Raw genomic sequence first — 14,969 nt, 5'->3', positions numbered from 1 at the left:
CGCTTTTCAGATGCAGCTGGCACATGCGGCCCAGTTCTTTGAAAGCCTCGTTGATGTCCCTCACACGCAGGCGCTCGCGAGCATTATTTGCCAACCTTCTCCCCCTTTCCCTCTCAGCCTTCTGCTCTGGGGACAACTCTTCATCCTCAAATATGCTACTGTATACACACACACACACACACACACACACACCAGAATTCCACTGTTGTGTAAAACAGAAAAGCAGTCATTGACATCCGATTCGGATTCTTTTCTTATATAAAGAGTGGTGGATGAAGTACACAAACCATGTACTTGAGTAAAAGTAACGATACGCTGTGTAAAGTGCTCCCTTTAAACTTTCACTTGAGTAAAGGAACGAAAGCATTTGCCTTCAAATGTACTTAAGTAACCACAATACTATGATTTATTATGGGTATAATGTTCCTATTTTAATTTTTTTTTATCAAAGACTATTGCTTTATCAACTAAGTTTATGTGAAAAGACTCTAATGTTACTCTTAGCTAATGTTACTCTTAGCCGAAATCTATTAATAGAATTATATTAATGAATTAAACACTGATTCATATCTATTTAAATTATCATAAGCCCAAAATCTTTTTTTCAACTACCGTGTTTTTCGGACTATAATCCGCTACTTTTTTCCCCACGTTTTGAACCCCGCGGCTTAAACAACAAAGCGGCTTATTTATGGATTTTTCCTGGGTTTTTCCCGGTTTCACAAACTTCAAGCCAAAAAACTGAACCCCATAACATTAGACCAATGAAATTTCCAAACGGAAACGAAAAAACGCACCTCACCTGTGTTCTGAGTTGCACAGCATCGGGAGAAAAAAACGCATGACGATGCCAAAAGATAAACTCCCGAGAGAAATAGTTGTGAAAGAAAGAAGGAAGAAAGTAAAAAATTACTTTCTTGGTCGGCTACTGTTTAGATACAAGTTGTTGTAGCGCGTTGAGTCTGGGTGAAGGGAGAGCTCGCTAACTCCAGTTGCAACAGAAATCATATAAGCACAGACAGGTTTCCAAAACTCGTGCTTTTTTATTATTCTTGGTTACAGGTTAGTCAAAGAAACTTAGAACTGAGCATCAGAAAATAATAAGGACATATTCCTCTGTCTTGCACACATGCAGTAATAAAAAATGTGGCGGAAGGCTATTTCCAAAATGCCGCTCTGCTCTTAAAGGAGCCACAACATATTTCGCCAATTACACTGTGTAAAAGACACTGTCTTTCATTAAAGCCCGTGTAAAGTTTATTAGTTTCAGTAAAGGCTTATAGACAGGTGCGGCTTATTTATGTTCAAAATAAAAATATTTGTCAAATTCAGTGAGTGCGGCTTATATTTGGGTGCGCTTTATAGTCCGGGAATTACGGTACTTAAAAGAAATCACGAAAATAAGGCTGCAGATGTTGTGGCAAGTTAAAGTCAGGAGTTTTTTTTAATCATTTATTGCTCCCAAAATGTTCTGCATGCTTGAACTGACACTGAACTGTATGTTTGTGTTAAGTATATACCAAGCAGCATTTAAAACTAGTTCAAAACAGAGTGTGAGCTCTACCCTGATTGGTGGATTGCTGCATGCTTTACTGGTTATGTTTTTATCCACACATAAATAAAAAGGCACGACTGATCACAACATTTTGAGTAAAAAGTAAGATATTTGCCTTGAAATGTAGTGAACTTAAAGTAAAAGTCTCCCCAAATCGAAATACTTCAGTAAAGAATAGATATGCAAAAAAGCTAAATAAGTACAGTAACGAATTACACTTACTTTGTTACTGTCCATCACTGCTTATTAATTTACAGTTACTAGACTCATTGCTCCTGATAGACCAAACACCAAACACAGACCACAACTGGACTGCAGATGTGTGAAAGAGCAACATTATATAAACTACTATTATATAAAGAAATGTTAACTCACTAACAAACTAACCTTCATCCAATAACAAATCAGTCCTTAATGTGCTACATTCTGTCACTTCTATCAGGGATGTTTCACTTCCACACCCCCAGAGGACCTCCCTGAATTCTAGACATGCTCTTAAACTTCCTGATCACTAGCTCTATAAAACGCATGCTTCCTGATGTTTACTGTGAAGCCTTGCTGATTTGTTCTTTCTCTCATATCATCTCTGAGACTTAAGATGGCTCTTCTCTATGTTTGACCTGTGTCATGCCCTCTGTTTTTTGTCAGTGCATCTCAACACCTTACACTTTCTTTGAGTTCATTATTTATTCATTTATTAATTTATCCATACAGTCATTTATCTCCAGGGTGAATGTGGAACCCATCCCAGAAATGCTGGGTGTGAACACTGGGTGTGATGCAATTTACTGTAACCAATACATCTCCTGGCATGTTTTCGGGAGGGAGGAGGAAACCAGAGAACCCAGAAGAAACCCACAAAGCCACACAGAACATTACACTGAGCTCCAGGACCAACCTAGGACCCTGAAGATGTGAGATGAGAATGCAACAACCTGTACCTTAGATGTATTTCCCTACTGTAGTTCCCAGTTCCCCTTTAGTGACCAATAGTGGTATTTTGAGAGATTTATTTAATATATAGAACATTATATGCTTTATCAAATTGTATTAGAATTCTGTTATGGTAGAAGGTAACCTGGTTCTGGTAGCAGAATCATTGCTGGGGGTTTCAGGCTCTCTGATGTCACTCTCTTCATCAGAGTGCAGACCACTGGAGGAAGAGTGAGACAGACGACTAGAATGATGAGGGTGAGACGGATTCCTGGAGTGTGTCCGGTGCAGTCTAAAATCTTCCACATCGGACGGCTCTGTCTTTACCTCCAGATTACCTGATGACACACTGGAGAGAAGACCTGCTGCCAGAGCTGAAAGAAACGATCACATTGTGAGGACAATTGCAGCTTACCAAGAAAAAACAGAAACATCCATATTGCTGCATTAAAAATGTGTTTAAATGCTGCGTTTCTGCGTTAAAATGTGTTTTATGTGAATACTGAGTTTATAAATGTAGAAATAAGAATCAGAATAAGGGTTAAGAAAGCAATACTTGTTTTGTGGGAACCTCTAAAGTAGTCTTCCTGATAAGTCAGATCAGAAGAGGAGGAAGAAGTAGAAGAGTGTGTGCCCAAATGAGCAGCCTCACCTGGGTCTGCTGCAGACACCTGGCAGAAAATCAACAGAAAGATTTTTGGTTAGATGGATTTCCACTGCTGTGGCAACTTTTGGACCGGCCTGATTCCTCCTGGTGCTCTTATTCTTTCTGCATTTGGAAATCATCTTCTGCACTATAGAACATCCTACAAAAATACCCTAAAGATTTTTACTTGAGTCTCAATGTTGCGTTAGTGTGTAATTTTGCCTGACACTGTAAACACTAAACTTATGTTAAACAATAATATAATTTAGGCACTATTATCTAATAAATATTTTTAAGTATTGTATATTGCAATTTTTTTTTAAGCATTGTGCCTACAGTAAATCACATTATCAATTACGTTACATTACATTATTTCATTTCATATACCTTCCACTTTTTCTTACATTTTTATGGCATTGGGCAGAAGCCCTTATCCAGAGCGACTTACAGCTGCGCATGTGAGAGCCTTGCTCAAGGGTCCAGCAGTAACAACTTGCTGGTACTTTACTTATACTAGTAATAGTAAAAAGGTAGTTTTAAAATGATCAGTATATCAATAAAGAGCATTTGTGAGTTTTTAACACCTACTGATATATGTTATTATTAGCTGTTTTAAATGCCTGTATCAGGATTTCAGGGTACTGTCTTTTTTCATTCTCTTTTCTTTTTTCGTTCTTTGTCTTTCTTTTAATTCCCACCAGATGGCACCAGTGTGCTCCTTCACCCTGCACTAATTACCCATTGTCACCACCTGTAACTTATTACCTGTGTCCTTTTTTAACATCCCCCTTTTTATCAGTCCTATGCTTTTTTCTTAACTATATATGGACAGTCTTTCAATGTTTTGTTGACTTGTCTTTTGTCCTGTGTATGCTCTTGTTTTTGTGTTTCTTCTTTGTTCTGCCCTGACTCTAAGAGCCTGTAAATTATAAACAATGACTTACATCTGTAGGTAATCCGTTTGTTACTAGTCCGGTGATGGGGCAGTTTGATCTCATTGTAATTTGTCCTTGCTGCGTGAGTCCTATTAAATTACGCATGTCATTGAGCAGGTTAAAATTTGTCCCGCCCACTGCATGGTTCCTTAGGACATGAATGACATCTTCTAATCTGTCCAGTTTATCCTCCACCTAAAACATCAAAAACAAACATTTGGACTTAACACAAAGATTGGAGCTTTCTTTACAAAATTTAAATGTCCATCAGCGCAAAACACAAAACTAACCCAATTTTCTATTACATTAGAATTTTAAAATCGTCACAAAAATTGGATTGATGGTTAAATAGGATGATGACTCCATCATTTAAACATTATATTTGTACTGTAATACTTCAAAAAAGCTATTTCTAGATTAACTAGAAATGTTGTAGCTGACTTTACCAATGTCTGCATAGAGTTCTCATAATTGGATGGCAGTATTGTCTGCCCACCTGATCGAGGCCATTGGTTAGCTCCTGAAAGAAATAGATCAGATGAAATGTATTAATTAGTGCCAAATCCTCTGTTTCGATCAACCAATGTACTTTATTACAGTGCATGATATGTAAACAACTGACTATTACATCCATATGTTCAAATGTTCCTCAAAACCATGGTCATAAACATTTCCACTTTCCTGTTATAATAACCTTCTGGAGATTTTGATAGATTTTGGATTGGCTGTGGGGATTTTTGCTCATTTAGCTACAAAAGCATTAGTAATATCAGGCACTCATGTTGCAAGACTTGTCAGGAAGTCAGAATTCCAGCTCATCCCAAAGGTGTTCAGTGGGGCTCAGTACAAAACACTTTCTTATACGAGTTCTTATATTCCAGCCTTGGCAAAATATGTTTTCATGTCCCATTTATTAACCCCAGGGGTATTTTAATACTAGCGCAGATTTTGGCCTTTAAGTTCCATTGTAGGGAAATTATAATTTTATAGCATACATTTTTGTGGCAAAAGTTTGAGGACAAAACACATATGGGTGTGATGATCAGATGTCCAGATCTATTATCTTTTATCCATATCGTGTGTATATGCTATACAATTTGCACTCCCTTAAATAAACTGCCTTTTTCTATATACAAGCAGTATACAAGTTTTACAAAATGTAAAACAACCAGCAAAAAACCTGCTGAGACAGTAGAAGCAGCCATAGGTGAAGATCTCCCTGGAGTGGATGAACTGGAGGGAAAATTGCCATTGGTGTGATCAGGAGAATAAATCTGACACAGCAAAGGGGAAAATTAAGAGTTTAAAGCAAGGAACTCAAATGTATCCCTTTTTTTGTTGTTGAATGTGTATGAATGTGTAAGATTCTCATAAATATTATGGAGATTACCTTTACAGCTTAAGAATCACCACCACTTTAGGGTTTTTACATTATTGCATAATCAATTTCCATTCTTGCTTATTCATAAATGTTGTTTTGAACTACCGTAATAAAGCGCACCCATATATAAGCCGCACCCACTGAATTTCACAAATATTTTTATTTTTAACATAAATAAGCCGCACCTGTCTATAAGCTGCAGGTGTCCACACTAATGAACTTTACACAGGCTTTAATGAAAGACACGTTACGTACACGAAAGACACGGTGTAACGGGTGAAATATGTTTCGCTTCCTTTAGGAGCATAGCGGTATTTTGGGAATAGCATGCCACTGCATTTTTCCGCTATTACTGCATGTGTGGAGACCGAGGAATATGTCCTTATTATTTTCTGATGCTCATTTCTAAGTTTGTTTGACTAACCTGTAACGCTGTTGCCAAGAAAAATAAAAAAGCACGAGTTTTGGAAACCTGTCTGTGCTTATATGATTTCTGTTGCAACTGGAGTTAGCGAGCTCTCCCTTAACCCAGACTCAACGCACTACAACGGCTTGTATCTAAACAGTAGCCGACCAAGAAAGTCATTGTTTACTGTCTTCCTCCTTCCTATTTCTCTCGTGCTTTTAAAAATCACCCGATGGAAGTTTTTTCTCCCGATGCCGTGCAGTTCAGAATACAGGTGAGGTGCGTTTTTTCGTTTCCGTTCGGAAATTTCATTGGTCTAATGTTATGGGGTTTTTTGGCTTAAAGATTGTGAAACCGGGAAAAAAACAGGAAAAATTCATAAATTAGTCCGAAAAATACAGTAGATATACTCAGGATGGAGAGTTTTGAAAATACAAGCCCTTGTTTCTGATGTGAGCTTGATTGATATTTTTTCCTTAATGCTAGGAATATTTCAAACATACATCTCATATATGCAGTCACATTAGCAAAATATCATAAATGCTTAAACTTAACATGCTTAGAAAGCTTTTCCCATGAGGCCATGGAGCATCTTGGCAGAAAAAAACATTCATCCAGTAAATTGCTTCATAAATCCTGAAAATTATGACACCCAAGAATGTGTGCCAAAATAAAAATAATTATTCAAATACAATATTAAATTTAGATTTTCAGTTCTACATGACTCTGAGAAGAGTGAAAGAAATGCCTGATAATGGAATATGCACAACCCGCATTCTTTTCTTCAGACGATAATGTACTCGTACTATAATTTTAGCTAAACAATATGAATCCTTACAGAAGCCAGGGCTTTCCTGAGAGTTTCTCCAGTGTGTGAACCCCCAGCAGTGCTCCCCTGACCACCTGAAATGACACAAACATGCATCGAAATACAACAGAAAATTGTATTATGAAATCTATTGTATTTTAATTATATGTGCATGGAGGCTCACCCATGCGCCGATCTGCGAAACCGGCATGCGTATTATGGGGTGAAGAAACAAAAGACGAAGCACTGCTGCTTCCTCTGTGAAAAGAGGACATCGGCGGAAGACACTTGCTGACATCAGGTGGTGCTGAATTTGGTGTAATGTTCTAAAGGAAAGCAAAATAATTGTATTTGTTGTATAAGTTTATGAATTTGACTTTAGCATTAAAACACCAATGATCTCTTAACAATAATCACTTAGTGCTGACATCTGCCAACGTATTTTTGAGAACTAAATCGGATCAGATGCCACCCTACATGACCTAAAGTTTTCAATGACCTTTTTGCATAAGAATGGAATCTGTGCAATGGTTTTTGTTTGAGGTTAATCTACCATTTCCAGCTAGCTATACTTTCCTCAAGGGCTCTACACAATTGCATTTTTAAAGTCACATCTTACCAGACGGTCATGTGCTGGCAGGTTGCCATTGTTCCCAGACAGTGATTGGCTAGATGATGAGGATCCCAGCATGCCTCCATGACCTGATGGACTGATCCCACTGGCTGAGCTCCAGGGGTCTACAGAGCTGTTTGTCCCATCTTACAGTGAAATGACAAAATATATTGAGGCGAGCAAGTGCAAAGGGTTTTTGTCCTCAGGTAAATGCAAGCAGAAGGCAGAGAAATAATATAATACGTTATTATTAGTATTGTCATTCATCCAAAACACATGTCAAGATGTAGGCCAATCATATCAGGAGTGTAGGTTTTCCCTGGCTCAGATTGAAAGTAGTGAGCTCTGTTATATTATGCTTGGCTGCAATTCACAGTGTGGGAAAGAAGTTGAAAGCTTAATAGAAAGCATAGTTAATACGAGGGATCCAATTCACCCCACTTTCCACCAAAAGTAAAAAAAAAAATGTTGGTTTGGCTGTTGAAGTCAGATTTTATTATTATTATTTTTTTTAAATATAAATCAACCAAAAATGCTTTAAAACAGCTGCAAAAACAAAACCCTGTGCAAGTGTGTGTATGAGTGTGTGTCCTTATAACAACTTTGGTGTATACAATATAGAGGCTATCTTATTTCATTCTGCCTCCCAAGGCATCCTTGAGAGTAAAACACTTTCCAACAGCCGAGCTCTGTGTTCCACTGCACGTATATACACACACACACACACACACACACACACACACACACGCACACACACACACACACACACACACACACACACACACACACACAAGCACGCATACAACATTTTCTAATTAAAATAAAGCAATTGCAGCCTCTGCTTGCCCACACAGATGTAAACAACAGGACTGTCTGAAAATTATTAGTCATCATTGTGGGGTAATATAACAAGCAAGGATATGTTTACCAAAGAAATGGCCTGTGAAACTTGTGCTCGGAAGTTTAAAAGATGAGTATGAAGCAGAATCTGTCTTCGGTTCCTCTGCATTTGGAGAGTACACCTGATGATTAAAGAACATTACAAAAAAAATACTGAAATGGAAAGCATCAGTGGGAAGGAAATGAAACAATAATATCAACTGGAAAAATAAATGGATAGGATTGAGACTGGCCCCTATTCTTTAAAATAGCAAAAAGAATCATATAGTTGGCAAATATTATATATATATATATATATATATATATATATATATATATATATATATATATATATATATATATATATATATGTGTGTGTGTGTATGTGTATAAAATATTATATAACACGTGTTCATACCTAAATTACATGTTCATACCAAAATTTTACGGTACAGGGCTTACTGAGAGAACACCTTTTTCACGTGAACATTGTGCAAATCCAAGTTCTCTCAGGAACGTATTAAGTGGCAAACCGCACCTTTGTTTAGTCTTCGTCTTGCAATTTCTGTGCACTTCTTTATAATTAATCGAAAGCATAAACAACAATGCCAGGGGTATAAAGAAGAAACTAAAGTTAACGCAGTGTCACAGTGGCTACTTACTCCGTACCGGAAATAAGATTTGTTTTGCGCATGCATAGAAACGCTAAAGAATCCATACTAGGAAGTAGCGAGCAGCTAACGTTAGCATTATAGATTTTTTAGCGTTTTATATTCAGCTTCAAGAACTTCTCTTAAAAGGAGAAAATCATGATAATTCCCATATCATTGGATTGAATAAATGAAGGGGGGAAGGAATGAAGACATTTGTTAAAGTATGCCGAAATAAGTAGCACAGTCAAGTAGATGATCTTTAAAAAAATAAATATTAATTGTTAAACACACACAAGCACACACACATCTGTATTACCCAAATGGGGTGTAACATATGGAAACTATTTAATATCTTTTTTCCATGTATTTAATTGTATTTTAACTATTAAATTTGTGCTAATTGAATAGATTTTTTAATTTAATCAATATAATAAAAAGTGTATTGTATAATTCGATTTATTTAATTTTGTTTTTATAAAAACAGAGGTACATAATGAACCGAATGAAATTGTGTGTGAATTTTGTGTACCGTTACACCCCTAATTTAACTATATATATATATATATACATAGTTCCTGTCATTATTCATGTTATTTTTATTTTTATTTTTCACCATGATCTGTGATGTACTGAGTTGCCAATTGTTTAATTAATTTAGTACTTATTTAATTGTTGTACTATTCATCTACTTTTACAGTTTATCTTTTTTTATTTGTTTTTTTCTATGCATGCATATTATATATAGTATATTTACTACTGTTGTTGCCTTTATTATTTTTAATTGCAATTATATTACATATTAGATCCTTAATGTATTTTACATGGATTTGTTTTTCCCCAAAAACCCATACACTCATAAAACTTCATCTGTTCTTGCTTTGCACCTGCCTTAAGCTTTCACTGCACTTTCCTTCCTCTCTTGTCCCCCCGCCACCCCCTCAAAATCACCCTCGGGGTCACTGAAGAGTTTTCTGCTCCCATTCTTATAGGTATCTGACAAAGAAAGCACAAAGCTGCTCTTGATTGGCTCGTCTCTTGAAAAAGCCTGCGGTGATTGGCAGAATCAGATAAGCTTGGCTCAAACCCGCAGTACACAGCATATGGTGCAGGATCAATCCAATGGCCCCCAGTTGGAATAGCTGACCCGTTTATAATCTTCACATCCCATGGCATGACCTCTCTGCCCCCTAGAGGTAAGGACGTAAGCATGATGACAAGAGTAGCAGCCTAGCAGGATGGGAGAGGTTTTAGGACAAGGCTCGAATCCAGGACTCAATCTCATCAGATATCAAAGTACTTTGAGAGACAAAGATCAAAGCAGTTAAGCAGTGAGCTCCTCAGAGCCATAAAGCTAAGCAAGCATATGTGAGTGCCAGTGAAAACAGCACTGCAGAAAAACTTTATTTTCTAAAAAAAAAACAAAAAAAAAAAACGAGGTGGCACTACACAGGAATGCATTTTAAAACACAAAAAAAGATGTCTCGTGGCCTAAAAAGCCTGGAATCAATAAAACATTTCATCAAAGCTTACTGACTAGCTGGCCCGAAATTTTTGTTCAAACCCAAATCAGCCCTGCACATATGCAACTCATTTTTCCCATTGCTCTGTGTCATCCATGCCCGTCTGGAGGCACTTACCATGTGTGCAGATCAAAGAAGGGGGCTATACACTGTTGTAATAGGGTGGAGAGCACTGAAGAAAACATCTGCCAGAGTTCAGGCACATACCAGCCAGGGCATTTCACTTTATGCCTCGCTCTCTGCACTTGCACTTTAAAGACGCACTTGGTTTGTGACTTTTGCAACCATGCCATTCGAGCAAACAAGAAGAACCTTGATTTAACCAAGTATGGCATGTCAAAGACTTTATATTTGGAGCAACCGTTGAGATTAATGCTGCTTGTCAACAACAAGGTTTCTCATTCAAAGCAGGTGAAAAGCATTATTGACCTTCAAACACATTATCTGGTCCACTCTTACATTTCCTAAGACAGAACTTACACTTTTACAATAATCATATTAACTCACACACACAAACTGTGAGAATCTGTGCATAAATATACATACCCACACACATACATATACAGTATATAAACAGTTTGTACTCAAACTTGCTGACTAGGATATAATAATACAACAAATTCTTATACGAAATACATCAATACATAACAAAAAAAAAAACATAGAAAGATTGAATCTTCAGTCCAATATCACAACTCACCTCTTTCCCATTGCTATAGTGATACATAAGTGAGGTACTGGTTGACCCTGGGCCCGAAAATGCACAAAACATCACTGCGCCTTCAGGTCAGTAAGCGTCCCAGAGCTGTCCTTTCACATACACGCATACAGGTGCACATTCAGCCTTGTGGTCCTCTCCTCACAGATGTCCCAGACTGACTTCAGACTTACTGCCACACCACTAATGCAAACCAAGACAGAACCACTCCTAGAACTATGCATGGGGGTGGATAGTGCAGCGCTGGGAGAAACCATGTTAGGCAGGATGGGGGGTGTGAGTTAAGGATCCTTTGGTCAGCTTTTATTTGCATTTGCTTTGGCTGTGGGGTGGAAAAAAAAGAGGTGATATTAGTAGACCAATGCATTTTTTTTGTAGTTTGCTAAAAAAATATTAATTCCAAACATATTGCCATTGGGGTCTTTATGCAATACATGATAAACACATCCTGAGTTTGTGAATTTCCAAGATGCTTTCCATTAGACAGTTGAATTTATTATTTGCAAGGCTCTGCTTAGGTCAGTGGAGAATACACAACGAGCATCTCTGTTTCCACAAAGACATTAAGTGGTGCCCTGTTTCCTCTTCTGACCTAGTTCCCTCTTATACTCCCGACTCAGACAGCTTCAGGTGAACCAGCACGTGCTGTGTGGATAAGCTCAGGGTGGGGGAAGCAGGACTGATGTTATTTATATACTATACACTTTACACTGTCTGGGTCTTTCCTTTGGCGCTTTTCTTTTAATGTGGTAATACACCAAGACTTAATCTCTGATTTACTGTCTGCTGACCTGTTTCTTGTTGCATTGGTGACTCGAGTAAGAAGGTATTAGATGCTTCGAGACAATGCTGCAGTGAATGCTGCAATGGGAGCTTCAGATTGCAAAAACTTGCCAATATACAGCTACACTTTCATGAATATAAATATAATAAACAATATAAATACAATTTGCAGAACAAAGCCACTATATTATAGATCAAGTATAAGCTTCAGAATAGCCTAAATCTTTAAATCCAAGCCAGTTTATCTCCAAAAATCCTATGGATTATAGTAATTTTTAAACTAATTGTCAATATATGATCCTTGTGACACCCTAGAATGAATGGTAAACACCTTACAGTTATAAGGACTACAGCAAAAATAACATGATTTAATGTTAAAAAGATTGCTGATTAATATATATTTTCAGTGGTAGTCATGACTTCCCTAATTGTTTTTGTTTGTTGACCTTCTTTCAATTTCATATTAATATAATTCTTACCTTTATTTAAAGAAATACTGTGTATATTATATGCATCTGAATGATTAGAAATAATTTTAATGATATACAGTATATTGAATGACCCAAGGTGTGTGGATCATCTTCTGAATCAACATAATCTGTGCAAACTAAACATTTTAAAACATTTATTACACTTTGTGCTGGAATATACTGGAAGTGTAATAACACATGTTATAAAAGTCTCTTCCCAGAAAATATATGCCATCTAAAGTCAAACCCATTTATTTTTACCTAACCTGTGTAATTTATGTCACATTTTAGTCAGTATGGACCCTCCAAGCCTTTTCTGTACATTCAGGATTTAGTTGAAGGTAATCTTAGAGATTAAGATTAGATTATAAGGTTTTAAAATCTCAATGTTCTGGGTTGACAGGGTGGTAAGACAATGGTTTGGAAACATTAATTACCAATGATTATGATTATTCATAATGTGCACATAGTAGTGGTTTGAATGAAAATCTGAGAAAGCAGATGCCATAAGAAATAACACTACAATTCCAATTAATTTTTTAAATATTTGTAATATTTCATTATCAATACATTTTTTCGTTTGACTGAGTAAATCTATCAATGGCAAGGCATTAACAGGATAAACACGTTCTTGCTGAAAGCTGAAAACCAATCAACATAACACCAAATGCAAAACAAATGGGTTAAAAACAGCCCAGACTGAATTGTCTTCAATGACACAACACTCTACTGAACAGTTCACCAAGCAGGATGAATTGATGAGTTGACTACTTCTATGACAGTTTTTGTTATTTTGTTTTTTCTTATACAGTAATCTCCAGATTTACCGTGGTTCAAAACTGGCAACCCCGGTTTATCGCAGGATTGCAATTGCCACGTAATTAATTTGTTTGGCTGATTTTCCCGGTTTCTCGCAGACAGCACAATAGACCAAAAAATGAATAGGGAATTGTTTTTATGGAGTTTTATGTTAAAATAATGAAATTTATCAATAAAAATATTATTAATTATAAAATTAAGTAAAATGTTAATACAGTACAGTACTGTATGCATGAAATAGCATTTTTGGGGTGGTGGCCATTAATCGCATTTTTTTTTTGGAACACAACCACCGCGATAAACAGGGTAGAACTGTACATAACAGTCCCATTAAAAATATTTGATAGGTATATAATATCAGTGGCGGGTCCTGCGTTTCACACCTAGGCCTTCTGTGGTGTCCTACCTGAATCAATCCACCTTTTAATGCCATCATTATGATGGTATAAAAACCACACAAAGCTATAAAAACTATCAATATTATACAGAAATGCAGTATAACAGACAGGTATCTCATGCAGCGACAATGACTTCCATTACTAAAGCAAGAAACCTAATGAACACATTTCAACAAGTCTCCTTTCACTGCAGCCAAAGCTGCACCACTCGCATACATCATCTCTAATAGAAGCATCAATAAACCTTATAAAATGACCCTGGGCTCTTTGTGCATTTTCCCTGTGCATTACAGTTTTCCTGGGGATTTGAAATTAATGCAAATTGTGTGTTTTTGTGCAAATACTTTAGGTAAGAAAATCCAAAAGGATAAATGGTTCATGAAAAAGCTCAACTGTTTTAAACTGTTTTGCCTAACCTGTCTTCATAATGTGTTTGGAAGGGTCTGTCTTTTAAATGTTCTTAAAATGTGTATCTGTGATTAATTCATTTTCTTCTACTATGTCAGCCATTGTGGAATAGAAAAATAGCTATTAAATCCACTTGAATATACTTAAATATACTTCAGCTTGTGCAAATTGATACAGCTGCGGGTTGCACCATCTGACTAGCACACTCTCTGACCATCCAATCAAAGCAATAAAATGCTGGCATTTACACAACCTCGTGGGGACCTGCTGATCATTAAACCAACATCTTACCCACTGAGCTATCCCTTTCTACTAGCACAAACAGTCAATAATTTTCCATACTTCAACACCATGTAACTCATATTAAAAGTAGTCCAAACAAGTCTTTAAAAAAAGACAAAAACAAAAGCAATCTTTTAAACAGGTCTCTTTACTTAACAAATAGATTTACAGTTTAATGTAACAAAGTAAACAGACTATTAGATAAAAAAGAAATAAAAACTTCATCTTGGCAACACAGGGGTTTAAACCAACAACCTTGTGGGGACCTGCTGATCAATAAACCAACACCTTACCCACTGAGCTATCCCTTTATACTAGCACAAGCAGTCAATAAGCCTAATGAACCAACATGGCTACTTTTCCATACTTCAACACCATGTAACTCATATTAAATGTAGGCCAAACAAGTCTTTAAAAAAAGACAAAAAAAATAAAGCAATCTTTTAAACAACTCTATTTGATCATTAAAGAGAGTCATGCACTAGCAGACAGTCAATAAGCCTAATGAACCAACATGGCTTCTTTTCCATACTTCAACACTATGTAACTCATATTAAAAGTAGGCCAAACCAGTCTGTTAAAAAAGACAAAGAAATAAAGCAATCTTTTAAACAGGTCTCTTTAATTATCAAATAGATTTACAGATTAATGTAACAAAGTAAACAAACTATTAAATAAAAAAAGAGAAATAAAAAATTTACTTTGCCAATACCAGGGATTGATCCCACAACCTTGTAGGGACCTGCTGATAATTAAACCAAA

At 36.5% G+C, this 14,969-nt stretch overlaps 1 protein-coding gene across 9 annotated transcripts in view; it reads right to left on the bottom strand.

The window, feature by feature from the left end:
• Window positions 1-11,248, bottom strand: part of LOC124392965 (transcription factor 12-like) — a 13,065-nt gene extending 1,817 nt beyond the window's left edge. Inside the window, exons 1-11 of one of the 9 annotated variants that reach the window (XM_046860276.1) lie at window positions 11,030-11,248; window positions 8,206-8,299; window positions 7,284-7,423; window positions 6,849-6,990; window positions 6,695-6,759; window positions 5,250-5,343; window positions 4,516-4,589; window positions 4,079-4,264; window positions 3,045-3,159; window positions 2,634-2,862; window positions 1-158 (exon numbers count right to left, since the gene is read on the bottom strand). The exon at window positions 1-158 is cut by the window's left edge and continues 75 nt beyond it. In XM_046860276.1, coding sequence (XP_046716232.1) covers window positions 1-158; window positions 2,634-2,862; window positions 3,045-3,159; window positions 4,079-4,264; window positions 4,516-4,589; window positions 5,250-5,343; window positions 6,695-6,759; window positions 6,849-6,990; window positions 7,284-7,423; window positions 8,206-8,299; window positions 11,030-11,101 — 1,369 coding nt within the window. In that variant the 5' untranslated portion in view covers window positions 11,102-11,248. The remainder of the gene's footprint in view (window positions 159-2,633; window positions 2,863-3,044; window positions 3,160-4,078; window positions 4,265-4,515; window positions 4,590-5,249; window positions 5,344-6,694; window positions 6,760-6,848; window positions 6,991-7,283; window positions 7,424-8,205; window positions 8,300-11,029) is intronic. The other 8 variants (XM_046860277.1, XM_046860278.1, XM_046860279.1 and 5 more) reach the window with 8 other exon arrangements.
• Between the last annotated feature and the right edge of the window lie 3,721 nt (window positions 11,249-14,969).

Source organism: Silurus meridionalis, chromosome 10 (genome assembly GCF_014805685.1).
Source record: "Silurus meridionalis isolate SWU-2019-XX chromosome 10, ASM1480568v1, whole genome shotgun sequence".
NCBI lineage: Eukaryota > Metazoa > Chordata > Actinopteri > Siluriformes > Siluridae > Silurus > Silurus meridionalis.
This window is presented reverse-complemented; position numbering and strand designations above follow the sequence as displayed.